At 48.7% G+C, this 26,898-nt stretch overlaps 3 protein-coding genes across 3 annotated transcripts; 1 reads left to right on the top strand and 2 right to left on the bottom strand.

Moving 5' to 3' along the window:
* Nucleotides 1–217: 217 nt before the first annotated feature.
* Nucleotides 218–3,295, bottom strand: TOE1 (target of EGR1, exonuclease). The gene is made up of 8 exons (XM_007946663.1): nucleotides 3,244–3,295; nucleotides 2,327–2,469; nucleotides 2,207–2,247; nucleotides 1,966–2,062; nucleotides 1,684–1,842; nucleotides 1,275–1,534; nucleotides 920–1,079; nucleotides 218–838 (listed from the first exon to the last, which is right to left on the bottom strand). The coding sequence occupies exons 1-8, from the start codon at nucleotides 3,293–3,295 to the stop codon at nucleotides 218–220; spliced, it is 1,533 nt and encodes a 510-aa protein (XP_007944854.1).
* On the top strand, nucleotides 3,294–12,186 carry MUTYH (mutY DNA glycosylase). The gene is made up of 17 exons (XM_007946664.1): nucleotides 3,294–3,318; nucleotides 6,876–6,886; nucleotides 8,101–8,218; nucleotides 8,765–8,913; nucleotides 9,002–9,041; nucleotides 9,149–9,222; nucleotides 9,349–9,390; nucleotides 9,473–9,544; nucleotides 9,631–9,744; nucleotides 9,832–9,929; nucleotides 10,010–10,154; nucleotides 10,235–10,298; nucleotides 10,477–10,668; nucleotides 10,760–10,896; nucleotides 10,991–11,143; nucleotides 11,341–11,382; nucleotides 12,055–12,186. Exons 1-17 carry the CDS (start codon nucleotides 3,294–3,296, stop codon nucleotides 12,184–12,186), a joined length of 1,608 nt encoding a protein of 535 aa, XP_007944855.1.
* A 2,484-nt stretch (nucleotides 12,187–14,670) lies between these two features.
* HPDL (4-hydroxyphenylpyruvate dioxygenase like) lies at nucleotides 14,671–15,786 on the bottom strand. The gene has a single exon (XM_007946662.1). It carries the CDS (start codon nucleotides 15,784–15,786, stop codon nucleotides 14,671–14,673), a length of 1,116 nt encoding a protein of 371 aa, XP_007944853.1.
* Nucleotides 15,787–26,898: the final 11,112 nt, after the last annotated feature.

Genomic DNA, 26,898 nt, shown 5'->3' with positions numbered 1-26,898 from the left:
ACAGGTGCTGGTCAGCCTTATTACTTATACCCTTGTACCTCAGCCTCTGGGATAAAGGAGAAGGTCCAGGGGCAATGTAATACTTCTGTCAGGACCCCAAGGCCCTACCCCCAACTCTGTAGTAGCTGGGAATATGGCATTCCAGGCTAGAGGGACCCAAACCCTTCTGTTTAACCCTTAGCTACTCTTCCTAGGTCCCAAGTGCTAGGCAGTTGGGTCAGCTGCTGCCCCAGGCCAGCTTCATCTTCTGGCTGTGGGCTTTGGAGGAACGGGAGAACTGGCTCTTGGCGACTGTAAGGGGTACAGCTTTGCCACTTAGGTATACCTTGTTGTGGCATTCAGGTAGCCACGGTCCGGAGCTGCAGAGTTCAGGTTCTTGGCTCACTCTCACGTAGGCTATCACATAGCCTGTCATAAAGGCATCAAAACCAGCCCGGTGCAGCCCATCCCCAGGCACTGGGTTACTACTGGTTTGACTGCCTGGCACTTCTGGGGCTGCCATGTCAGTGCTTCCAGACCTTGTTGCCTTAGGCCCCATCTCTAAGTCACTTTTGTGATCTTGCTCACAGCCAGGCTGGTTTGTAATCTCATTCTCAGCTACCTTCTGCTCAATTTCCTCAGCCTTGAGGCCATCCCCACAGACTTGCTTTGTGGGAGGACCATCTTCAGCTTCCCCAGAGGTCTGTGTCCCAGAAAGGCCCAATAAAGCCCTCCGCCGTTTTTCCCGCCGCCGCCGCCGTCGCCGCTTATCTTCCACCACAGCCTCATCAGTGTCGATGATGAGGTCAATATTATGGGATCGAGGACACTGTGGACCCAGGGGGCACCAGCCATAGGCCTAGAGGTAGGAAAGGGCCTTAAGAGGGGGGTTCCAGGCATCAGAAACTCCCCACTCCAAGAAACAGGTGGGTGCTCTCACCGAGAAGTTGTCACAGATGCTGGTGGGATGGGGATGTTGGGTTCCAGTAGACGTGCAGCAGCGGTAGTCAATATGGGCCCTCATGCTGGAAGGGTAGCTACAGAACTCCAGAGTAAGATGTGGGCTGCCAGCTGCCCGCTGCTTCCCATTTTCTCGCTCACTGCAATAATGCAAGAGGATATTGGTCCAATGGCATACAAATTCTGTGAGATTAGGGATTTTTGTGTTTTGTTCACTGCTGAATCCTCAAAGCACCTAAAACAGTGCCCGGCTCATGGTAGGCACTCAATAAATACGTTAAGTGAATGAAATAGGCTCATATCAAGCCCCAACCATCCCTCAACCATCCCCTCACCATTTTCTGAAGGCATATTCTAAGTAGGAGGCCACAAAGCGGGCATGAAACTCAACAGCATATTTGGTGTCATAAATGCCAGCTGGGAACATTTCACACAGGTCAGCAGTGAAGGTTCCCAGGCTCTCAGGCAAATGTGCGTAGAAGTTCTGGTATAGAAACACCAAGTCTATGAGGCCGTTGTGTAGCACCAGGGGCCGGCGGGCCCGGATTAGCTCCAGGAACAGTGTCCGCACAGACTGGCTCTGGCTCTCGTTACCCTAGAGGGGAGGAAAGAGTTCATGGGGAAGAACAAAGTCCCTTAAGGAGACTTTCTTCGATATACTTAACCCAGGCTGCTCCACTTAGAAGCTCTCCCTCCCTGCCTAACTCAATACTTCCCACCCTTGTACTTAGTTTGGAGGCCAACCTTATCATTGCCCCTGTGATAGGGGATGCCCTGGGCATACTGCCGGTTGAAGTTGAAGCCATGCTGTACCAGGAACTGCACAGACTTTGGTTCTATGATATACTCTTCCATGCACAGTAGGGTCAGGTTGAACACCTGAGCCAGGTACGTGTATTCACCCTGGGAGAGGAAGCAGGGCTGCTGTATCAAGACTTGAGAGAAAATATCACACCTTATGTTTCGTAGCATCTCAGCCTTCCCTCCCAGCCACAGGCCAGGGATGGAGGTGAGATCAGCCCATACCTTGTCTGGCTGCTGCTTGAAGCAGGCGAGGCCCAGGGAAAGGATAGAGCGGGTCCTGGCAGCTTGACACACAGCCTTGTAACGTTCCTCGATGCACCTTGGGATTAGGTTTGGGGGTGGCTGTGGCTTGGAGTTAGCCTCACAAGGGACCCAAACTACCCAGAACCGTGATCCTCTACTCCAGGGTTAAGGTCTGCCCTTCCTGCCAGGGCTGGACTAAAGAGAGCGGCCTTATACTTACTGGTTCAGCAAACTCTTCCTGTCCCCAAGGCCACTCAATTCCTATGGGTGGGTAAAAGGAAAGTTGTGTCAGGACCACCCTCTTTACAATAACTGCCCTCCTTTCTCCCTGGATACTCACCGTGTCTACAGCCACAAAGCTAGCTGTCTTTATGGCCAGCAGGAGGGATGGCCATATTTCCTTGAAGTTGTCACTGTGCACATCTACCACAGGAACCTGTGCTACCAACTCCTTCTCAGATCTTGTGCATTTGCTGACAGCACCTGGGGGTAAGGAACAAAATGGATGTTAATGTTTAGCCTAGGGTCTTGGGTAGCATACTCCAAGGCAGGCCATTGCCCAGGCCTGGAGAGCGGTTTCCATAAGGGCAGGATACGACACTTTTTCCTTAAGTCCTTGTATTCCTCATAATCTATACATAAGCCTTGGGATGGACAGTGCCCTGAGTGTGAGGAGAGGAAACCTGGGTTTTCCAGCGGCTTATGTGAGACTTAAGGATAATTCCTCCCTGCAGCCCTAAGTATCACATCTGTGGAAGAGAAAAGTTGGACCAGATGACCTTTGAGGTTCCTTCCTCCCAAGTCGGCAGGAAATACTTGCAGGGCTTGAGGATTCAGCTCCCTTAATACCTCAAAAGGCTCCATACTATTGTTCCCATGATGCTCCAGAAGACACAAGCCACAACCCCCAATTCACTCCAGAGTTTGATAAACTCAATGCCTGTATCACAAACGCCAATATGTCCCATTTCCTTTGGACTACAACTCCCAACCTGCCCTACAGCCGTTACCAGAGTCATCCGCTCCGACTACGTCTCATGCCTTCACTTCCCCTGACTATACTCCCAACATCCCAGGCATTTGCAGCCCGGGTTGCGATGCACACCGGGGCTTGTAGTCTCTTCGTAATTGGTGCGGGTTGAAGCAGCTAGCTCTCTAAAGCCTGAGGACGGTTTCTAGGGCTATGCGTCCCAGGCCTTCCCCTTCCCCTTCCCCGGAGGGCTAAGTTTATAAGGCAGCCTCTGGGAAGTCACTCACCGTCAGAGGCCGCTAGAGCTGAGGCTGCGCCATTGTCACTGTTGGCGGCCATGACACCACGCGTCTCCCGCCTGAGTTGTTTGTGGATGCGCGGTACTTCCGCTTGGTTTCCCAGCTTGACTCTTTCAGTAAGGGATGGAGGCGGGGTCTCGCTCGCAGATTCGCCGACCGGTTGGACTTCGGTTCAGTCTAACCGGGCCTCACGCTGGGGAGTCGGCCTGGCGCGCGCTGAGAGCCTATTGGCTAGTGCCGCCGGGTGGGCCGCCCGGCTCGGCCAAAGTCACGCCCCTTGGAGTGCGTCTGTGAGTGCTGCGCGGGAGACAATGCAAGAGGTAATTTATTTTCTCCACAAGCCCTTCCCGAAGCATGGAACCTAAAATGTGGGTTGTATTCTTCGACGTGGCCTGGGGAAGTGGGAGTGGCGTGTGTAAGAGGGTAAAGGTTAAGGAAGGCTTACTTGAAGAAGTGGCGGTACCTAAGCTAAGCTAAAAGCCCGTCGAGAAGTTAGGCAAAAAAGGGCTGTGGAGGGAAGAGTGGTGTTCTGGGTTTGGGCAAGTTCTTAGAATGGGGAGCGCTTTGCGTTCCACGAAGGGGGACATAGGGCAAGGCTGCAGAGAGGCTAGGGAGTCCGGTTAGCCGGGAGGCTTTTGCAGTAAGCCAGGCAAGTGAGGACCTGAATTAAGGCTCTGGTTGTGGGGATAATGAGGAAAAGACATATTTTAGAGCAACTAGGAGCTCTGGTAACATAGTGCCTAAGGCACTGGACTGCTAACCAGAAGGCTAGCGGTTCAAACCCACCAGCCACTCCTCGGAAGGAAGGTTGAGCAATGTACTTCCGTAGTGATACTGCCTTGGAAACCCAAGGAGGGGTCGCTATGAGTCTGGCCGACTGGACGGCAGATAACAACAAGGGCTATAATTGACCTCGAAGGTGATTGGAAGCAACACTACTAGAGACCAGTCCTTTCCCAAGGGCTTCGGTTCCCATCACTTTGGCCCACCAAGGACTGTCAGCCCTTTCTCCTTGGTTATTCACTTTGCAGTTCTTCCTCAACCTCTCTTCCTCTGCTGAATCCTTTTCATCATTATTTAGGATTGCTCAGATTTCACCTATTCTAAAAAGCCTCCTTTGACTATCCCACATCCCATTCATTCATTTAACAAGTATTTATTGTGTACAGTTTGCCTGGCCCTGTGCTCAGCCCTGTGAATACAACTTTGAACTAAAGAGACCCAGTCGTTTTACAAGTGGGTGAAGCAGACACTAATCAAAGAATCATAAGTAAATGTAAAATTATTATTGCTTTAAAAGCTGCAGAGTTACTGGGTGGTGCAAATGGCTAAGTGCTAACTGAAAAGTTAGAGGTTCAGATCCACCCAGAGGTACCTCAGAAGAAAGGCCTGGCAGTCTACATCTGAAAAATCAGCCACTGAAAATCCTATGGAGCACAGTTCTACTCTGACACACATGGGGTCACCATAAGCAGAATCAACTCAACAACTAGTATAAGAGCAACAACAGAGAAATACAGGAGAGGGTAAGACACCTGCTTTGGACATTAAACCCAAGACCTGAAGAATCAGTAGATGTTAGGTAAAGCGTAGGAGAAGAGCTGTCTACGCAGAAGAGATGGGTTGGATAAAGGCCTCAAGGTAGACAGGTACTTGGGGGATGGAAATACTAAATTCAGACCAGCTTGGCTGTAACACAGTGGGTAAGCCAAGCAGAACCCAGATAGTTGGAGCCTACAAGTTTGGCTCTTAACCATAAGAGCAGTGGGTATAACAACCTAAGTCCTTGATATAAGAGCAGTGGGTATGACAGCTCAAGTCCTGGGTGTTCAGTGGCCCACAAAGTTCTTTGTGATCTGGCCACCTCCCACCCCCTTTTCTTCTTTGACCTCATCTACCTCCTGCCTATCACTCATCCCCTTCTCGTTCCATTCTAAACATACTGGCCTTGTTGTTCCACAAACACACCAGCCACCCTTCTTTGCACTAGCTTCTTATAATGCGCATCCCACAGGTATGGCTACCTCCTTCAGCTGTTCTAAGTCAAATATCAATTCAGTAAGTCCTTGACCATATTCTTCAAAATTGTACCACATCACCCTACCTTGGCACTCCTTGTCCCTATCACTTGCTCTGCTTATCCTTTTTAAGCCACTATTTATTGTTTCCTGACATACTATAAGGAACCCTTGTGGCACAGTGGGTAAAGCACTTGGTGCTAACCAAAGGGTCTCAGTTCGAATCTAGCAGTCACTCTGTGGGAGAAGGATGGAACAGTATGCTTCTATAAAGATTTACAGCCTCAAAAAAAAAAAAAAAAAAAGGATTTACAGCCCTGGGAAATGGAGCAGTTCTATAAAGTTGCTGTGAATCGGAATTGACTGGATGGGAACATATTTGTTTGTTTGTTTTGATGAACATCCTATAAAGGGGCCCTGGTGGTACAGTTGTTAAATGTATAGCTGCTAACTGAAAGATTGGCAGTTCAAATCCACCAGCCCTCCTCCAGTGAAAGATGTGAGACCACTTCCGTAAAGATTTCAGCCTTGGAAACCCTACGGGGCAGTTCTGCTCTGTCCTGTAGGGTTGCTTATGGGTCAGAATTGATGGCAACAGGTTTGGTTTTAACATCCTGTAAAGGAGCCCTGGTGGTACAATGGTTAAGTGCTCAGCTGCTAACCAAAAGGTCTGTACTTTGAATCCACTAGCTGCCCTGGAGGCAAAAGATGTGGCAGTCTGCTCTCGTAAAGATTACACCTTTAGAAACGCTATGGGCAGTTTTACTTGACAGCAATGCAGTTTTGGTTAACATTCTATAAAATTTATTTATTATGCATATTATTTATTGTGTGCCCCCATTAGACTAAGAGCTCCATGAGGGCAGGAATCTTTGATGTTTTATTTACTGATGTAGTCTAAGTACCTAAAACCACTAGGCACACTGTAGGCATTCCATAAATATTTGTTAAATGAACCAATAGACATTGAAAGTTTTAAGTAAGGAAGGGATGATATGATCTTCAAAAAGTCATTTTGCTCTTTGGAGAATGAATGGTTGAATGAATTGTGAAAGTAAGCAAGTTTAGTGAAGGAAATTTGGCTATGAAAGAGGAGAGTGGGTCTTGGCTGGAAGTGGTTGGAGGAGCAGGACCCTAAGCCGGGACAGTTTAAGAGGAGGGACTAGTCCTCCATGTGATGCAGAAATGGAAGTTGTTGTTAGGGGCAGTTGAGTTGGTTCTGATTCGAATCTGTGGACAACAGAACAAATCCTGCCCGGTCCTGCTCTCCATCTTCACAATCACTGCTGTGTTTGAGCCCTTTGTTGCGGCCACTGTGTCAGTTCATCTTGTTGGGTCTTCTGCTTTTTCGCTGACCTAGTATGATTACCTCGTCCAGGAACTCATCTGCAGATGATAGAACATTGTTTACTGAAAATGATGAGGAGAGGACAGTGCAAATGGAGCTAAGTTCATGTCTTCATTTTTTTTCTCTGAAGGAAGAAGCAAGCTCTTTTGATGAACATAAGGAAGGAAGTGGTGATGTTGAGGGTCTGAGGAGAAGGCTTGAAACAGGTGTAGCAGACTACAGGATAGAAGAGTGTAAGAGTGCAGTCTCTGGAGGCAAACTGTGGGTTTGAATGGACAAGCTGCTTAGTCACTACAAGCCTCAGTTTCCTCATCTCTAAAATGAGGGTGATATAAGTAGCTGCTTTGTGCATTTGTAGGAGTTGGCTGAGAAATCCCAGCAAAGCACTTAGCATGAGGCCCGGCATATAGTGAGCATTCACTAAGTATTAGCTACTTTTAGCTATTAGAGAAAAGACAGCCCGAAGAACAGTGAAGAAGCAGTCAAGATCAACCAGATGCATTTTCTCATGAATGATGGTCAGCTAGCTATGGTTTACTAGGTCAAGAGAAGATTAGAAGTAAAGATAGCTAATCTCTACTCCCCACTGATTTACCATCTCCTTTTGTATAAATCTTTTCCCTCTCTGTTCCTTGGTTTCTCCTTTCTATAAAATGAAGGTTTTGGACTTTTATGTTATTAGGTGCTGTCGAGTTGATCTTGACTTATAGCGACTGCATGTGACAGAGGAACTGCCCCATCCTAGGCTGTAATCTTTACAGGTCTTTCTTCCATGGAGTCGCTGGGTTGATTTGAACTGCCAGTCTTTTGGTTAGCACCTGAGAACTTAACCATTGCAGCATGGACTAGATGACTACTAAAGGCCCTTTCAGCATAAACATGCTACATCTCTAAACAATAAATCTCCCATGCCCCCTACTCCATGCTCCCAAACAAAAAAATAAAACTCACTGCTATCCAGTTCGGTTCTGACTCATAGTGACCCCCTCTGGGTTTCCAAGGCGGTAAATCTTGACAGAAGTAGATTGCCCAGTCTTCCTTCTGTGGAGTGATTGGTGGGTTTGAATCACCAACCTTCTGGTTAGCAGTCAAATGCCTTCGGCACTGCGCCACCAGAGCTCCTTACTCCCAGATACCCCTAAACACCCTCTGTTCACAAGTCCAGTCAGAATAAGCATCAGGGATACACAGGTGCTCCCCAACAGGAGACCTCAGTCCTTGAACTGGCCCCTATTCCTCACCTATCTCCAGGGCTGTACTAATGCTAGTCTCTTCTGAGACCAGTTGCAGAAGCTCAGCCACTCCGGTCATACTTCAGTGTCACAACCAGCCAAGAGCAAACCCATGAGCACCTTGAGAGTGCTTGAGAGAAGTGAGATATTCTATATGGATGGTGTAGGGAGGGGGTGGCTATACCCCTTCAGGGCCCCAAGATTGAGCCTCATTTGTGACTACTTTGGCTGCGTCCTTGTGTTCTAGGTCATCATGAGGAAGCCACGAGCAACTGGGAGAAGTTTCAGGAAGAAAGTACCTAGCCAAGAGGGAGGAGGAAAATGTGCCCTCAGCAGCAGGCAGGCCAAGCCTTCTGTCCCTGATGGTGAGGAGCCCGTTCCTAGTGGAGGGTTCAGGGGGTTGGTCTCATTGGCGATGAAAAGGACAGACTCAGGGTGGGAAGGGAGCATGGCCTCAAGACATTAAGAGACTTATGAGCTAATTCTGACTATGTTGCTATTCAACTTTGGGCTAATTGCACTGAATGGCTGCTTTCTTACTGGTAAAATGGGGCATTAGTTTGTGTGGGACTTTTGTGGCCATTAAATGCGTTTATGAATTTGAATGTATTGTGTAAACAGGAAGGCCCTGTATAGGTGCCAGTTATGCTTTGCTGAAACTGTTGGGTCTTCATTATGGCTTAGAGACAAAGGACCAAGCAATACCACCCTGGGAAAATCAAAGCCAGAATCTTGGCAAAGACTACATGCAGCTGAAGAACTCTAGTGTGACCCCAGCTCCAAAACGTAAGTGAGAGGCCATGGGTGTGGGGAACCCCAGTGGGAGCAGGCTGTCAACTAGGCAGTTGTGTCCCACGTCCAGGTCCACAGCCTGTGCAAGGACAATCCCTCAGTGTCTTGGGCACCCTCAGGTCTGGCCAGGCAGCAGGAGAAGGTAGCATTGCAGGCCTCCATCTCGCCATACCATCTATTCAAAGACACAGCTGAGGTCACAGACTTCCGGGGCAGTCTACTGAGCTGGTATGACAGAGAGAAGCGCGACCTACCCTGGAGAAGGCGGGTAGGCAGGCAAGGGACAGGGATGGTGGGGTGGGAGGCTGGTACCCAGCTGCTCCATGCTCACTACCCATTTGGGCTTCCATTGGCAGGCAGAGGATGAGGTGGACCTGGACAGGCGGGCATATGCCGGTGAGTATATCTCCTGAGAGCTTGGCCATTCTGCCTGGGGTCCCTTGAGGTTGAAGGCCAGGAGCAGGGAGGTCAGCAGTGCCCTCATGTCAACCCCTCTCCCCCAGTGTGGGTCTCAGAGGTCATGCTGCAGCAGACCCAGGTTGCCACGGTGACTGACTACTATACCCGATGGATGCAGGTGACTCCAGGGGAGGAAGGGAATGGTCATGGGCCAGACCCCCAGATGAAAGCCTGCCTTTTATAAGGCTCCTCCACCTCCCTCACCCTTGACCTCATTTCTTTTATGTCTGCCTTGGAGTTGTAGAAGTGGCCAACACTGCAGGACCTGGCCAGTGCTTCCTTGGAGGTGAGAACCACCCTAGCATAGGGGTAACGGAGACAACTAAGGACTGACCACTGATCTCTCTGAGCTTTGACCCCACTCACAGGAGGTGAACCAGCTCTGGGCTGGCTTAGGCTACTATTCTCGAGGCCGGAGACTGCAGGAGGGAGCCCGGAAGGTGAGGGGGTATCAGGAAGGCTGAGAGCCTAGGGGCCTCACATGTGTCACTCATAACCTTGAATCTCTCCCCCACCCCCAAATCAGGTTGTGGGGGAACTAGGAGGCCACATGCCACGTACAGCGGAGACTCTGCAGCAGCTCCTGCCTGGTGTGGGGCGGTACACAGCTGGAGCCATTGCTTCTATTGCCTTTGGCCAGGTAAACCTTTAGTCCCACCCCTACTGTGGGACCTGCCCACCCTCCTTCCTCTCAGCACAGGCTGACTCTTGGGCTCCTCTGTGCCAGGCAACCGGTGTAGTGGACGGGAATATAATACGGGTGCTGTGCCGCGTCCGGGCGATTGGTGCTGATCCCAGCAGCACTCTTGTCTCCCAACAACTCTGGTACGGTGTTGGAGTAAAGGGTAGAGTGGGAGGGGTGTCTCCAAAGGGTCTTTGATGCCCAGTGATAACCTTTTTTGCAGGAACTTAGCCCAGCTGCTGGTGGACCCAGCCCGGCCAGGGGACTTCAACCAAGCTGCCATGGAACTGGGGGCCATAGTGTGCACCCCACAGCGCCCATTTTGCAGCCAGTGCCCTGTGCAGAGCCTGTGCCGGGCACACCAGAAGGTGAGCCATCTGGGGAAGGCGTAGTCATGGCTCCTAGAGAGTGACTCTTACACCATAACACCCCTCCCTATGCCTCTCAGGTGAAAAGGGAACAGCTCTCAGCCTCCCAAAGCCTGGCACATAGCCCTGATGTGGAGGAATGTGGTGAGTATCAGGTCTAGGCCTAGCCACAGTCCTGCCCTGCCCTGGCAAGGAGCTGCCTGTGGAAGCCTTATTCCAGTTCTTTCTATGACCTGAGAAAGTGTCTGTGGAGCTAGGTCAAAGTCTGGTCTCTGGGTTTGGCACCTGAGCCTGAATGGAGCTCAGGGATTTCTGTTTCCAGCTTTCAACACTGGACAGTGCCAGCTGTGCCCACCACCCACAGAGCCCTGGGACCAGACCCTGGGAGTGACCAACTTTCCCCGAAAGGCCAGTCGCAGGCCCCCCAGGGAGGAATGCTCTGCCACCTGTGTCCTGGAGCAGCCCGGGGCTGTTGGAGGTGCTCGACTCCTACTGGTACAGAGGCCCAGCTCAGGTACTTGGATACCAGGAGTGAAGGAGCACCAAGGAGGGAATGGAAGTCAATAGCTGAGGCCCACCTCACACCTGCCTGCCCTCCTTCTTAGGTTTGCTGGCAGGACTATGGGAGTTTCCATCTGTGACCATTGTGCCCTCGGGGCTGTGCCAGCGCAAGGCCCTGCTGCAGGAACTGCAGAGTTGGGCTGGACCCCTCCCGGCCACCCGCCTCCAGCACCTTGGGGAGGTAAGTGAACAATGGAGGGGCCACGAATGATGGCTATTGTGGCAGTATCCTGAGGCCTATTTCAGCCCCTTCACCCCCATCCCTCCCTTACCAGGTCATCCACATCTTCTCCCACATCAAGCTGACATATCAAGTGTATGGTCTGGTCCTGGAAGGGCAGACCCCGGTGACCACTGCACCACCTGGCGCTCGCTGGCTAACCCGGGAGGAGTTCCACACTGCAGCTGTCTCTACTGCCATGAAAAAGGCACTGCTTTTGTTGTCTTTGTTACATTTTTTTTTATTTCTTGAATGCTCTGCACGAACCTATTACTGTGTAAACAAACAAACAAAAACCATATATTTTAAACAAAAATGTTGGGGTATGAAATTGAGGGCAGAACATAGGGGTTTGGCTCTTTAGGGAAAGGTGCCAGCCCTGCACTCTCCTATCTGGTTGACTAGGTGTTCCGGGTATATGAAGGCCAGCAGCCAGGGACCTGGAAGGTGAGTCCCTTGACCTTCACCCAGCTATCTCTGCTTTCAGTCAGTCAGCATTGTCTGCTGCAGGCTTCACTAGAGTGACAGATATAGTTGTTGATTTTGGGAATTTATAGTTTGAGGTCCATGGTGTAGGGACACACCCAATATAATACCACAGGTGTGGGAAATGTTTATAGTGTTTTGTGGGATATGAAGTGGGAATATCAGTTCTATCTGGGGGGCAGAGATCAGGAAAGGCTACTTGGAGAGGCAGTTTATCATCTGGGTTCCAGAAATGAGTCATTTTCTCCAAATTTGGGAAGGGAATTATCAGTGAGGATGTTCTTTCTAGGCCCACAGTAGCGGGAACAAAGGTGAGGCCCAGTGCAGTCTGTAGTGCTCTGGGAGTTGTGAGTATTTGGTTTAGCCAGAAGGACCCCAGGGCCTCCCCAGGTCAGCTAGGGACTGAGGCCACTGAAACATTTTGGGTAGAAGTGAGAGGACTCAGATCTGCATTTTAGGAAAATCCTTCTGGCTACATTTTAGAGCGTTAATCTGATGGGCAGATCCTAGAGGACAAGGTGAAAGCTTTCCACATTCCAGGCTAGAATTTGAAGTGAAGTGAGGGAAGGCATGGGAGGAGAGAATTCTCTGCTGCTCCCTCCTCAGAATCTCCCTACTTTGGCTTCTGCGCAGGGTCTCAAAAGGTCCCGAGTGTCTATCCCATCTAGCCGGAAAAAGTCCAGCCTGGGTCAGCAAGTCTTGGATCGTTTCTTTCGGCCCCATGTCCCCACAGGTGCGCCCAGCCTCAACAGTGCAGCCCAGTGATGCCTCTGGAAACGGCCACCCCTGAGAATCCTGTTGTTTAATAAAGTAGTTTATTTTCTGTAGTCATTTTGGAGAGCTTTCCACCCCTCCCACCCCCCATTTCCCACCTCTGAGGAACCCTGAAAGTAATGAAGTCCTGCTTGTTCCTGGTTTTTACTGGCTGAGGTTCAGGTAGCTGGCAGCTGCCTTTAGAGAGGCATCTGTCCTCTCACAGCCCCCAAAGAGAGGGAGAAGGCAGCAGCTGGACACCCAGCATCCTCAGTCCGGGTCTCAGGTCATCTCTGATTGGATCCAGTGTCATTGCCCCAAAGCAGGTGGTTGGGCTTAGCCCTGACCCAGCCCTCCCTCCTGCAGCTTGCTGGGGAAAGGGGAGGCACTGGGAAGGATTTGTTGTCTCAAATTCCTACCTCAAGTACTAAATCATAGTTATTTAGTGTATACAGAAAAGTAAAGGGCTGATAATCACAAATTTGGGGAGGTGAGTGGGAGAGAAGTGGGATCAGTGTGGCCAAGGAGACTTCAAAAGTATTGGTTATGATATGTATAGGGTTGGCAGACAATGTTTCTACAAGTGTATTGCTGTGTTCTATAAGAATTCCCAGGTGTGTAGTAAAGCCAACAAGGGACAAGGTTGTAGTCACTTTTTGGTCACAGCCAGCTACCACAGGGAGCAAGTAGTTGAACCTGTGGGCTCGGGACCATAGTCACAGGGGACATCAAGCTCAATGGGCATAACATACTACACAAAACATTCCACATCCTACTGTGGCAAGTAGCAACTGGGATCTTAAAAGCTTGCAAATAGCCATCTAGATGCAACGATGGGTCTCTCCTAGTCCAGGGCAAAGAAGAATGAAGAAAACCAAAGATTCATGGAAACAATTAGTCTAACGACTGGTATACCATGTGATCCTCAGTCTATACGACTATAAGACCAGAAGAACTAGCTGGTGCCCGGCTACCACTGTCAACCACTCGAAGGGGGATCTATGTAGGAGATCCTGGATAGAGTGGGAGAACAATGTGGAACAAAACTCAAAATCATTTGGAAAAAAAAAATGGGACCAGGTTTGCTGGTCTGATAGAGCCTGATGGAACCACTGAGAGTATGGCCCCTACCTGCCCTTCAGGTATGGAATTGAACCCACACCTGTGGCTTCCAGCCAAACAAAAGACAGGCATATGAGGTGAACATTTACACTAGGTAGATAGACTGCAGAGAACAATCATGGGAGAATAGAAGGGCTGTGTATGCACAGGGACATAGGTCAGGGGGCAGTAGTGCATGGAAGGAAGGACATAGGGAAAAGGTAACTATGGGGAGGAAGTGAGAGGGGAGCTGTTGCATTGTAAATTGTAGTCAATGTCATGAGACAGTGTATGTGAGCTGCTGTATGGGAAGTGAATTTGCTCTGTACACTTTCACCCAAATGACAATTAAAAAAAAAAAATGTATTGGTTATGAGACTGGTCTGATAAAGACTTGTGGAACCCCTAAGACTGTGGCCTTTAGATACCCTTCAGCCTGGAACTATACTCACCCCCATAGATCAACTTTCAGCCAAACGGTAGGCAAGCTTATAAACTGAATAATAAAGCAGGAAGGTATGCACCATACGAGATCAAAAGGGCAGCATTTGCCCAGGAGTAAAGCTCAGAAGGCAGGAGGGATAGGAAGGAAGGATGAATGGGAAGGGTAGACATAGGGAGGAAGTGGTAAATTCTGTTAAGTTGTGAGGATCACAATCAATCAATGTCACAAAACAAAATGGATATAAATTTTTGAGTGGAAACCTAATTTGCTCTGTAAACTCACCCAAATCACAATACCAGACTGGGGGTTGGGGGGAACACTGCCATTCAGTCAGTTCTGACTCATAGCGACCCCTACTGGGTTTCTGAGGCAGTACATCTTTATAGAAGTAGATTGCCCTATCTTCCTTCTGCAGTGTGGCTGGTGGGTTTGAACCACCAACCTTCTGGTTAGCAGTCAAGTGCCTTAGGCACTGCACCACCAGAGGTCCTTGTTGTTGCTGTTGTTATGTGCCGTGGAGTCGGCCCGACTCATAGCAACCCCTCCTTGGGTTTCCGAGGCAGTATCACTACGGAAGTAGGATTGCCCAACCTTCCTTCCGAGGAGTGGCTGGTGGGTTTGAACCGCCAGCCTTCTGGTTAGCAATCAAGTGCTTTAGCCACTATGCTACCAGAGCTCCCAGAGCTCCTTAGAAACCATAATAAAAAGTTCAAAGTACTGGTTATATTTCCTAATGTAATTCTTTTATTATACTTTATATTTTCCATATGTATTAAATAGTATAAGTAAATGTTTCATAGTAAAAACAAAAATATCCCACCTCCTTAGACCCCAGTGAGACTCAACTTCTGGAGGTGCTGATGAAGCTGTGGTCACACCAGGCCCCTGGGGGCAAGGTCTTTCATTAGTATCTAGGGATGTTTCTGTGGGTGTGTCTGGGCTAAGGTTGCTCAGGCTTTATGGCTCCTGGCAGCTTGCTCCTGCACCGACTGCCACAGGGCCCTGATGTTGCCCTGGCCAAAGCCTGTGGCACCCTGCCTCTGAATCAGCTCCAGGAAGAAGGTGTCCTCAGGAAAGAGGGACTTGGTGAAGACCTGAAGCAGGAACTTGCCTTCATTGCCATCTAGCAGGATCCCCTGTTGGGCTAGCAGGCTAGGCTTGTGACCTGCAGCTAGGATCTGGCCTTCCTTGCCTGGCTGTTGGTAGTAAGCCTCAGGAGGAGTCAGGAGCTGGCCCCCCGCCGCTGTCACCCCTTCAGTGGCCTCCATGATGTCAAGCGTGTACAGACCCACGTGCTGCAGGCCCGGCCCCTGGTGCCGGACCAGGAACTGCTCCACCTGATCCGCCCTGCTGTCGGCCCCCGGCAGAGACTCAGCCAGCACGAGGGTAGGGGCAGCACTGCCTATCGGGGGCTGCAGGGCTGTGAGCCGCAGCCCCCCGCATCCAACACCCGCAGTCACTTTTAGGCCTACCTCGGGATCCTCCCCTGGGCTCAACGGTAGGTGGCGAAAGCCCAGGCAATCTTGGAACCAGTGCATCAGTGTGGGAGAGCTGCCGGGAGTGCAGGCCAGGGTCAGGTGGTCCACGTGGCTGACCCAACCCGGCCCTGGCACAGAGGGCACAGGTCCAAAACCAGGGAGGAAGGGTCCGCAGTAGCCTGCGCGCTCCAGCAACGTAAGGCTGAGGTTGCTGACCGGCGAGTTTACCACTGCGTAAATGGCTGCACCGTGCACATCCTGCACCCTAACAGGGGGGAACGGTATGCTGCAACCTTGAGCAGTTAGTGCTCGGGCGGCGGCCGCCGCATCGTCCACATCGAAGCAAAGGTTTGCGGCGCTGGGCACAGCATGACGCAAGTCCAAGCCGTACAACGGCTCCCCGGGCCCCGCGCCCTCGTTCACCAAAAAGATTGCGTCTCCGCTTCGCAGGGCTAGCTGCCGCCAGCCGTCTGCCTCCCGCGCCGCCAGGAGCTGGAAGCCGAAGAGGCGCTGCAGGTCCCGGGTGAGTGACTGCTTCGCAGGCACGTGGAAAGCGATATGGCACAGGCGGCGGGCAGACGCCGCCATGGTTGTCCGGATCGCGACCCCGGCCAGTCCTTTCTCTGGGGCCGCCTAGTTGTTCCACACTCAGGCTCTGGGTCTGAAAGTGGTCGTTGGAAACCGTTGGAGTCCTGTTCTACCAGCAGTCTTCGTTTTTTCGCTCTTTCTGGAGAGAAGGACCGACTCTTGGGAGGGCTCTCGAGTTACGCTGCTACGCCCCCAAGCCTGAGGCTGCTACCGGACCACCAGCTCTGAATTGCTACCAGAGAGAACCACGCGGAGCACTGGAACTAAGCCCGAGATGGGGGCGGAGTTTGTGACTCCGCTGGTGGCACTATCCAATCTCCTGCCCAGACCCGTCGCTGAGGTTACAGAGAGAACGCTAGGCTGGGTCACACGTTGGGCACTGTGCCTTCCTCATCAAGCTCTTAAGATCACAATAGCTGCCTTCACTCGGTGCCAAGCTCTAGGCTATCGCTTGTCCTCCAATTCTCAAGCAAAGGGAATCAACCCCTGCCTGGGGGAGGAGCCCGAATTCTCCCTGCACAGGCACGGAATTTCTTAGCAGTCTCATATTCTTTCTATCTTTAAAAATTCTGGAGAATTTTGCTTTGTAAGTTTCATGTTTATTTTGCTAAACTTTAATATTATGCTTTAATATAATATTTTAAGTTAAAAGATCTTCACCCCCACCCCAAAATAGTCCAGACAAATTGATGTTATAGGAAGATGAGCTATTTATGACTTCTACACACGCTCTCATTTCTCTGTGGCAATTTCTTAACTGCGCTTGTCTCTTTTTTCAACCTCACTTCTCTTTCAACATTGTTTACCCCCTTGTCTCAAGCATGATTTGAAGGAAAAAAAGGGTGGCTCAGGACCTGAGAGGAATAACTAAATGGGTATCCTTCCTCCCTTCCTCACTCCCATCTACTCCTAAATGGGACTAGAACTCAGGCCCTCCTTGCCCTTTGCAGTTTCCTGACAGGCATTGGGCCGGAGGAGCTTTCTGGAGTGTTTCTAGCTCTGGGACTCAGAATTCTATGATATCACTGGATTGAAGAAATCAGGAGCCCTCTAGAACTTCGGCTGGACTGAACGGTCTGGGAAGGGTATTTCAAGGAGAGCAAACCCCATAAGCACAGGTTGAAGGAGAGAACATGAACCCTCAGAGGAGCAGTGGAGCTTGAGGTGGGGAGGCATTTTGAGGTGGATGACAGCCTCTGGACAATGCAAAAGAGATTTCATTTGACAGGTGGCATGGATTTGATGACCTATGGTTGGATATGCTTGGCAAGAAGGAAAAACAGGGTGTAATGAAAGATAGAGCTTAGAAAAAAAAGGTCTGGTTGGATGTTGAGGACTGCAGCTAGGAAGGCAGTACCCAGAAGCTGACCAGTGACAGTGAAAGTCACTCTGCAGACCAGTGAATATGAGAGAAAACATAAGTTCCGAAAGCCACAGTTCTGGATTTGAAATCCACCTTTAATATTTATTAACTGTATGACTTGGGGCAAGTTGCTTAACTTCTTTGAATCTCAGTTTCCTTATCTGCAAAAATGGGATTAATAATTGTACTAACTTCATAGGGTTGTTGTGATTAAGAGATAATATGTAAAAGGATTGACCCAGAGAATATGACGCAGGGTAAATAAATTCAGTAAATAGCTTTTGCTGTTGTGGTTGCTATTGTGTTATTTTATCTTATTGTACAATGACAGGGGCACTTCCCAGAGGGTGTTATGTGGCCTGCAGGAGGAATGGGGCAGGGCCTGCCCTCTATGGGGTCAAAGGCCAGACAACCTAGTCAATGCGCAGCTCTGTAATGGCCCCCAAAAGCTTTAGCTCACTCCAGGGAGTCCTGGGTAATATAAATTCCCCATCTTTCTCTCTTCATTCCCACCTCCATTAAAACTCCTCCCTCATCCCCAGTGGAAAGTATAGGGACTACCATAGGGCGAGGATGCCCTACCTCCTGCCCAACTTCATTTGACAGTTTACTAACTATATGACTGGGCAATGCCTCAATCTTCTCCGTGACAAACAGGGAATGTAATCCCAGCTTCCTGCCCGGGATCCTTTATGGTGAACAGGATGCTGCTGAACCCTTAAATGACTGCAGAGACTGAGAGGCTCAAGTGTTTGGGGCTAGAGGACTTCATCTTCTCCAGCTCAATTCCAAAAGAGGAAAGTGTCCCCAACACTAGCTCCTAGACTGCTTTCTTGAGAAAGCAACTTGTGTTGCAGTGTGCAGCTGGTGGGGGATCAGGTTTTAGTCTCAGAACCTGAGCCTGGCTATGTGGGGGTCATGGCTGGGACTGGTAGTGGCTTTTGTCAAGGTTGTTGGTTGGGCCAAAGCAGCAGAGGGTAAAGGGGCTCATAGAAAAGGATTGCAGTGGGATTAGAAACAACATACAGTAGGGCTATTCCTCACTAGGCCTGAGTACTGGAAGGGCCCTGGCTTTGGTCACTAGTTTCTGTGGGGAAGGGGCCCAGGGTCGGGCAAAATGGTCTATCTCGGCCCCTCACCGCCAGACCCCCCCAAGTGAGCTGCTCTGGTAGCTCCAGGCCTCCAGTCCAACTGCAGGGTTTTCTGCTCAGAGGTCTCAGGTATGGACATAGGGAGCAGAAACCGAACCCCTGGCCCATCACTTCCCACATGCTCCTGAAAGAAGGAGAACAGGATTTCTGGAGGTTAAGTGGGGGCATCTGAAAGAAACAGGTGATCTTGGATGGGGCAGGGTGACCTTGGCCCAAAGCACAGACTGGGTTCTGAAGAGGCCAACTGGGGTAGTGGTGGTCATGGGTACGGGTCTCCCTCCTGTTCAGGCTTCACTTTCTGAAGCCACACGCGTTCGGTGCTGAGAGAAGGGGCACAGATTGAGCCAGAGGCAAACAGGACAACGCCACTGGAGGGCACGGGGGGACCAAGTGGTGGTCTCCAACTGCACCTTCTCCAACTTCTCTGGCCAGGTCAGCAAGGATGAAGGCAGGGCTGTAGACGGCCGAGGAGCCGAGATGGCGGAGCCACGTCCTCCCTTCAGCTTTCTGCCCAGGCCTAGGAGATACCTGAAGCGCACTCCACTCAAACTTCTGACTCCTATTCTCACTGCTGCCCCTTTAACTCTCTCGGGGCCTGCACACGCGGTCCCCGGAAGCTCTCTTCTTTCGGGATCGGCCGGCCCCACCCCACACCCCGCCTCCGCTGGACTCCGCCCCTCGCCCTGACAACTGAGGGCCTGACGTTTCACAAACAGAAGGCCACACTGAGAAGGTGACTTTTGAATTCACTTCCTGAAGGAAGTGAAGGAGCGAGCCAGACGGATCTCTGGGAAAGAACATTCTTGTCGGGCGGAGAATAAGGCCCTAAGGCTTGACTGGGCGTGGTGTGTTTGATCGAAAGGCTCAGGTGCTGCTGCAGGGAAAATAGAGGACGGGAGAGTAGTAACGATAAGGTCACAGAGCCTGGTGGGGCCGTATTAGGACTTTGGCTTTTACCCTGAACGAGGTGGGTAGCCATTGGAGAATTTTGAACAGAAGGGTGACATGCTCGAACCGACTCCTGTTTCAGCTGAGCCGCCCTGGCCCAGCAAGGCAGAATAGGGAGGCCAGTGCTTCTGACATTGTATGGTGAGAGAGCTTGCCCGTGAAAGGGACATTTAAATCGAAACACAAAGTTGAGTGGAAATTGACAAGGCGAGGGGCTTTGTTCATGTGTTGGAGTGTGAGGGTGGAGTTTATTAGGGTACAGTTAATACTAAGGGCTGGAGGTGAAAGCACGTGTAATTAATTGGCAGCTGTCAGTATCTGTTTAAATCCTTCCCTAGACTAGAATCTTCTTGGAAAGAGGTGGGTTTTCATCTCCATAGGCCCAGAGCAGGGCCCTCTGCAGGTGCTCTGGGGGCCCTGGCTGAGTGAAAGAGAGTGGAAACCATTCCTTGGCATTTGCTTCAATTTTACTGTCATCAAATCTAGAAACCTGTTGTTATCATACCTCCTCTTCCCCTGACACTATGGAGAAAAGATCCTACCAAGGTAAGGCCCACCCAGCACTGAGGATTGCACCTACTCTCACGTCTTCAGGGAGCACACTTAACTGATGATCTTCATCCACCTATATCTTTACCCTATCCTTTTTGAGAGAGATCTTCGGGTCTCTTCCACTCCTCCAAAAATTCAATCCCATTTACCTTTACAACTACTGTTATATCTCTCTTCTCCCCTTCACGCTAAGCTTTTAACAATTAGTTTTTATTCAAAATCATAAAAAAAAAAAAAAGACCTGTGGTACTGGTCTTAGGAAGACTGGTGGAACCACGGAAACTATGGCCCATAGACACAATTCAAGTTAGAACTGTGACTTAACCCCTGTGACTCAACTTTGACCCAAACAATAGACAGGCCTATAAGGTGAACAGTAATACCCGGAAGTATGCACTCATTAGAACAATCAAGCATATAAGATCAAGAAGACAGCATTTGCCCAGGGATGGAGTTAGAAAGGTGAGAGGGGATATGAAGGAAGGAGGAAGGGAAGGGGTGGGTACAGGAAGGAAGTGGGGATTGAGTGAACATCACAAAACAGAGTATGTATGGATTGTTGAATGGAAAACCAATTTGCTCTGTAAACTTTCATCCAAATCGCAGCAAAAAAACAAACAAACTTATTTTTAAAGACACATAAATTATATTGAAAACTCCACTGTACATGCTCATAACAAAAATCCCAAGCTACAGAAAGCCATAAAATGAAAAGTAAATTTTCATTACCTTGACCACCTCCAAGAGTAACCATAATGAAGAGTTTATTGTGTATCCTTTTAAAAGAGTTTTTATACATTTATGTAAATACATATAGCTATCCTTTTAACGCATCATCTTGGATATATTTCTATTTCATTACCTCTTTATTTTTAATGGCTATATAATACCCCACTGTATGAATGTGCTATAGTTAATTTAACCATCCCCTTACTGTTGAACATGCAAGTTGTATTTCACTTTAGCTATTTATAAAGTGCCGTACTAAACCTCCTTCTTCATAGGTTTTTGTGCACTATGAAGTACATTTGTAGTCTGATTTCCTGGAGGTAAATTTGTTGGGTTAAAATAGGTGTATTTTAAATTTTCACAAATCCTGCCTAACGGCTATTCAGAAGTCCTACACTCTCATCATCAACTTGTGACCATTTAGCCAAATTTCTTCCAAGAGTTGTTTACACTCACTTTTCCACTTCTCACCTTCTACCTACTCTATAACTCACTCTAATTTGACTTACTGCCTGTCACTTCACTTTAAAGGCTCTACAGTCACCAATGTCTCCTTTCTGAAACACTCTTTTCCCTGCTTTCATAACACCATACTCACTCCTTTTACTCTTTGGGACACATTTTCTCTCCTTTGCCCGCTTTTAAATGTTAGTATTACTCAGGACTTTGGTTACCATCTACATGCAGATGATTTCCACATTTAAACCCCCTTCATAACCTTTATTCAACTACTTATTTGCCATCTTCACTTGGATGTCTCACCTAAAACCAAAAAAACCTAAACCTACAGCCATTGAGTTGATTCTGACTTGTAGCAACCCTGTAAGACAGTAGAACTGCCTCATAGGGTTTCCTAGGCTGTAAATCTTTATAGAAGCACACTGCCTCTTCTTTCTCCTGTGGGTTCAAACTGCTGACCTTTCAGTTAGCAGCCAAGCATAACTACTGCATCCTTAGAACTCCCTGGTCGTCCCACACATAAATCCAACGTGTTCAGCATTGCCCTCCTTTCTCACCAGCTGTCCCATTCTTTCCAGAGGTTTTAGCTAGAAACCTGAGTCATCTTTGAACATCTGATCCCTCACCTCCAGCCAGTCACTGTGTCCTGCCCATTCTATTGCCATAGCACATCTCACACCCTCACATTTCTCTTCATCTCCCTGCTGTCACCAGACTACAGGTCACTGTGTCTCTCATCTGAAAACTGCAGTGGCCTTCTAACTAGCTCCCTGCCTCTACCTCCTCTGTCACCCCTTGAGCCCAGGTTACCACCGTTTCTGCACCACCTGGACATTGCAAAGACCTTCTAATTGCTTTCCTGGCCCTAGGCTTGTTCCTCTCAGAACTAGTCTCCACTCTGCAGCCAGAGTTTGCTTTGAGAAATGCAGATCTGTTTATCTTACTGTCCTGCTAAAATCCTTCAATAAATTCCCATTCAGTTTTCCTTAGGGTAAAAACAAAAAATTGTCCTGTGACTGACAAGGCCCTTCATGACTGGTCCTACCAACCTTCTCAGCCTTCTTTGTCACTACTTGCTTCCTCCTCCATATTGGTAATTCACTTCTTGAAAGTTGCACGTTCCTTCAGTCCCAGAGCTTTTGTCTTTGCTGATCCCTCCTGCCGGGTGCTCTTGCTCTCCTGCCTTGACCTGACTAACACCTTCTTCAGCAGGTCTCAGCATAAATTTTACTTGCTTGAGGATGCCTGCCAAGACCCCCTAAACAAGGTCTTCCTATCATAAACTTTCTTAATACTCTCTATTTTTAGTATTATCATGCATGTAATTTAATCATTTGTGTAATTATATTTTTAATGTCTGTTATCTCACTAGAATGTAAGGCAGACTTACACCAGTGCCTAACACATACGATAAGAGCTGAATAAATGCAGGTAATCCCGATTTACAACATATTTGAATTATGATGAACCACACTTATGGCTGTCGATTTTGTGTGTGTGTGTGTGTGTGTGTGTGTACATCTTACATTAGTAATGTGTTATATCACATAATTTGCTCATGTTATTCTCAGATATTCACTCGCAGATGTTCAATTTTATAATTTACTGTTCAAACCACTGCCAGATTTATAAAACAAAAAAACCCCAAATCTTCTGCCACCAAGTTGATTCTGAGTCATTGTGACCCTTTAGGACAGAATAGAACTGCTTTATAGGGTTTCCAAGGCTGTAAATCTTTAAGGAAGCAGATTGCCTCATCTTTCTCTCACAGAGCAGCTGGTGGGTTCCAACCACATAGATAATAAAAGGCAATGATGAAAATGAAAAAAAGGAAAAAGGGGTATTTAACTTATGTCATAATCAGCTTACAATGGAGTTGTCACCCAAAAAGTTTGCTGTAGGTTGGGGACTACCTATGTATATTAATGAACCAACTACCAACGAAGTATGGTCTCAAGGGCCCATTCAGAATGTCTGGGGGCAGACTGCAGTTTTTCATAAAACCTCTTGGTGTCACCCTTGCTCTGCTGCTTAACCAGGCCTTGCGTGTAGGGGCTCAGAGGGGGCTGAGAGGTGCCCAGCCCGGCCCGTCCATCTAGCAAGCTGGAAGGAATTATGGGAAGTCCATCTTCTTCTTCAAGTCTGACACTTCTCCATCTGCTCCAGCACAAATTACTTGAAAGGGTAACCAACCATCCCAGTTTGCCTGGGACTCTGGAATTTTCAGTGCTAAAATGGGACCAAAAAAACGAAACTCACTGTCATGGAGTCTGACCTGACTCATAGCGACCCCTCCTTGGGTTTCCCAGGCAGTATTACTACGGAAGTAGATTGCCCCATCTTCCTTCCGAGCTCCTGGGAAAATACGGATGGTTGGTTACCCAGCCACAGACAGAGGAGCTGAAACTGAGGTTTGTCACCTCCAGAGACCCTTCCAGGTCTGTCCCAGACTGGGGTCCAGGCCCAGCAGGAGAGCTTCAGCCCTGCCAAACCCCTCGGCAACACTGCTGGGTGGGCTGACCCTGCAGCCTCCTAAGAATTTAGGAAGAGAAAGTATACATACTTTACTTTTTCTTTCTTTTTTTTTTAAATTGTGATTTGGGTGAAAATTTACAGAGCAAATTCATTTTCCTTACAGTAGTTCACACACACTTTGTCTCATGACATTAACCACAATTTACCACAATGCAACAGCTCCCCTCCCACTTCCTCCCGATAGTTACCTCTGCCCTGTGTCCATCGTTCCATGCACTCCTGCCCTCTGAGCTGTGCCCCCGTGCATAAGCAGCGCTTCTTTCTCCCATGATTGTTCTCTCCAAGGAGTGTATCTACCTCAGGTAAATGTTCAACTCATACGCCTGTCTATTGTTTGGCTGGAAGCTACAGGCGCGGGCCCAGTTTCAGACCTGAAGGGCAGCCAGGGGCCACAGTCTCAGTGGTTCCACCAGGCTCCATTGGACCAGCAAACCTGGTCCTCCCCCCGCCCTTTTTTTCCCTCCAAATGATTTTCAGTTTTTGTTCCAAATTGTTTACCCTCTCTATCTGGGATCTCCTACTTAGATCCCCTTCCAAGTGGTTGACAGTAGTAGCCAGGCACCATCCACTTCTTCTGGTCTCATAGTTGTATAGGCTACAGATCAGATGGTGTATCAGTCGCTAGGACTAATTGTTTCCATAAATTTTTGGTTTTCTTCATTCTTCTTTGCTCTGGATGAGGAGAGACCCTTCATTGCATCTAGATGGCAGCTTGCAAGCTTTTAAGATCACAGTCACTACCCGCCAAAGTAGGAGGTGGAACAATGTTCCGTGTAGTATGTTATGCCAATTAAGCCCGATGTCCTCTGCGACTATGGTCCCGAGCCCACAGGTTCAACTACTCAGTGCCTCTGGGTAGTTGGCTGTGACCAAGCAGTGACTACAACCTTGCCCCTTGTCAGCTCTACTATACACCTGGGATTTTAGATCATACACATAAACTTATAGGACCATTGTCTGCTACCCCTATACATGTTCTTGGGTACACTCCCCGCTTCATAGACATACCTAATAAATCAGCCTGTCCACCCATCTATCCACCCATATACCCATATTTGCCTTCACTGACAACACAGTACTATATGTGCAAAAGGGTTCATCTTTGTTGTCTGTACTTCCCACGTACCTCTCTATGTCTTTCAGGAAAAGAAAGTATATATACTTTAAATGAATGTAAAGAAACCAACTTATGTCTAACAATAGCTACCATTTATTGAGCACTATTGGGTACAAAACAGCTTATACATATTATTTCTCATCTTCACAGAAACTATAAGAATAGAGATTTCCCCTTTTGAGCATGAGGAAACAGATTCAGAAGTTAAGTGAGCACTCCAAGTCACACAGCTGTTTGATTTTTTTGAGTTTGGGTTTTTTGGTGGCATGGTGGAATTTAAACTCATGTCTGTCCAACTATACATCTCCTGCTGTTTTCATGAAATCTGCAGCCCAGCTGTCTTTCTGTTGCCCTGATCTTCATTTGGGAGCACGAGGGGTATAAGTGGACACAGGACAAGTGTGGGTAGAAGAGATTGAGGAAGAGGGCCTGTGACTGGAGCCTGGTGGTGGTGGTATGTCAGTAGCACTGACAGCTTGTCCATCCACACGTGAGTGGGCTTTGCTGCCTCGGATCAGGTGTGGAGATGGTCTGGGGACCTCCAAAGAGGCCCCCTTACCAGCCATTGTTCAGACACCTGGCTGTGCCCTCATTGGAGCCAGGGCTGTATTTCTCAGAGTCCAAGATGAACCCAGCCAGTTCTTATCAATTGCAAATGGACATGGGGGAAGCAGAGGGGAGGAGCCATTAGGAGTTAGCCATAAATTGGAGGGACATTGAGGGTTAGGAGAATAAATGGGGGCCAAAACAAGGGACATGCTTGGCACATTGTCTTGTGATACAGTCAGGATTCTCTTTTGCCCAGAGATATTATAAGGCTGAGTTTTATTTTTGCCCAGCTGGTCATTTAGGAATTAGGTTACTTTTAACCCTTTTGTGACCCATGGGACATGTATCAACCACCAATATTTTCAGCTTCTCTGGTTTCTTGGGAAGCTGCAATTCCAGTTTAGTATGTGCTGCCACCTCGTGGGGACCTGTATAACTTCATGAGTCTAAAGAAACGGGCCTCACCCCACCTATCCTACCACCAGAATCCACTTGTGACATATATGTCCTGCATAATTGTATCACAATCCATATTACCTCAAAAAATTTTCCTTTGATTTCAGTATGCTTCTATTACTGAAAACCCATAGTACTAACAAAATTTCAAAGCAGAAAATAATTTGGCCATGAAAGAGTTAAATACAGAACTAGAGTTGGTTACCTAGAGGTGTGAACAGACAGCTGACTGGGCTGGGCAGTAGTCATAGCCCTATGGGAACTCATTGGTCTGCCAGCCAGATGTCCACTCTGGGAGGTATAGTAAGTAGGACTCTGGGATTCTTTTACGTTTAAAAGCAAAATGCAAACATAACTGCAAAAAGGACATGGAGGCGTTATCTTCATCTGACCTTCTCTAACTTAACCAGGTGACGACAGAATCACTCTCAGCAGCCCAAGGCTGATTCCTGTGAGGCTAGACATATTGCCACCCTCCAATCTTTTTGCCAATTCTGACACCAGCTATCCCTCCCACAACACTTAACTACTTCTCCGCTGGGTTCGATAATTTTGCAGTGGTCACACAGAATTCACAGACAATGTTCACGATTATAGGGCTTATTAGGGAAGTAACAGGCTACAGTACAGGTTCAGGAACACACGATACAATTCTTCCATCAGGACAGCCTCCCCTTAGCTATGCTCTCAGGCACACCTCTCTGGCCCTTGGCCTTTCTGCCTGGCCTCTGCCCTGCTCAGGCAAGTGTTAAAAAGCTCTTTTAGCTCTGCTGATAGGTGAACCTGGGTACACCCCACTCCACCAGCAAGACTCCTGCCCAGAGACATTCCGCTTTCTCACTGTGAGGGCTGGCTAGCCCGCCACTCTGTCTCCTGCCTCTCAGTTCCTCAGAGAGTCATCTCAGCTGATGAAGGAGGTCCAGCGCAGGGATCTTGGGTCCAAGGACGTGTGCCACTCCATCTCCAGCTCTTCTCTCTTGATGGCAGTGAGATCCCCCTTTCTGTCTCTAGGAGGGCTCATTTTAAGCCTAGCAGAATGACAAGACTAACCATTCCCCACATTAGAGTTCCATACACTTTATTTGCATGGTTCCACCCAGTAATCTGGTGGGAGGTCACAAAGACTGGTTGGAAAAGCCATACCAAGTAATTCACTACACAGGAACTAGGCAAGGATGCCCGCTATCACCACTTCTATTCAACATTGTACTGGAAGTCCTAGCCAGGGCCATAAGGCAAGAAAGGGAAATCAA

Source organism: Orycteropus afer, unplaced genomic scaffold, assembly GCF_000298275.1.
Source record: "Orycteropus afer afer isolate SDZICR_OR568_19922 unplaced genomic scaffold, OryAfe1.0 scaffold00169, whole genome shotgun sequence".
In the NCBI taxonomy this organism is placed as follows: Eukaryota; Metazoa; Chordata; class Mammalia; order Tubulidentata; family Orycteropodidae; genus Orycteropus; species Orycteropus afer.
This window is presented reverse-complemented; position numbering and strand designations above follow the sequence as displayed.

What these genes read in the sequence shown, in the direction of transcription:
- MUTYH (XM_007946664.1), top strand. Translation starts at nt 3,294, where the DNA reads ATGACACCACGCGTCTCCCGCCTGA. An exon ending in ACTATACCCGATGGATGCAG is followed by an intron (nt 9,223 to 9,348) that starts GTGACTCCAGGG and finishes TTGGAGTTGTAG; the next exon opens with AAGTGGCCAACACTGCAGGA. An exon ending in TCTCTACTGCCATGAAAAAG is followed by an intron (nt 11,144 to 11,340) that starts GCACTGCTTTTG and finishes CTGGTTGACTAG; the next exon opens with GTGTTCCGGGTATATGAAGG.
- TOE1 (XM_007946663.1), bottom strand. Translation starts at nt 3,295, where the DNA reads ATGGCCGCCAACAGTGACAATGGCGCAGCCTCAGCTCTAGCGGCCTCT. An exon ending in AGCTCTAGCGGCCTCTGACG is followed by an intron (nt 2,470 to 3,243) that starts GTGAGTGACTTC and finishes CCTTACCCCCAG; the next exon opens with GTGCTGTCAGCAAATGCACA. An exon ending in GCTTTGTGGCTGTAGACACG is followed by an intron (nt 2,248 to 2,326) that starts GTGAGTATCCAG and finishes ACCCACCCATAG; the next exon opens with GAATTGAGTGGCCTTGGGGA.
- HPDL (XM_007946662.1), bottom strand. Translation starts at nt 15,786, where the DNA reads ATGGCGGCGTCTGCCCGCCGCCTGTGCCATATCGCTTTCCACGTGCCT.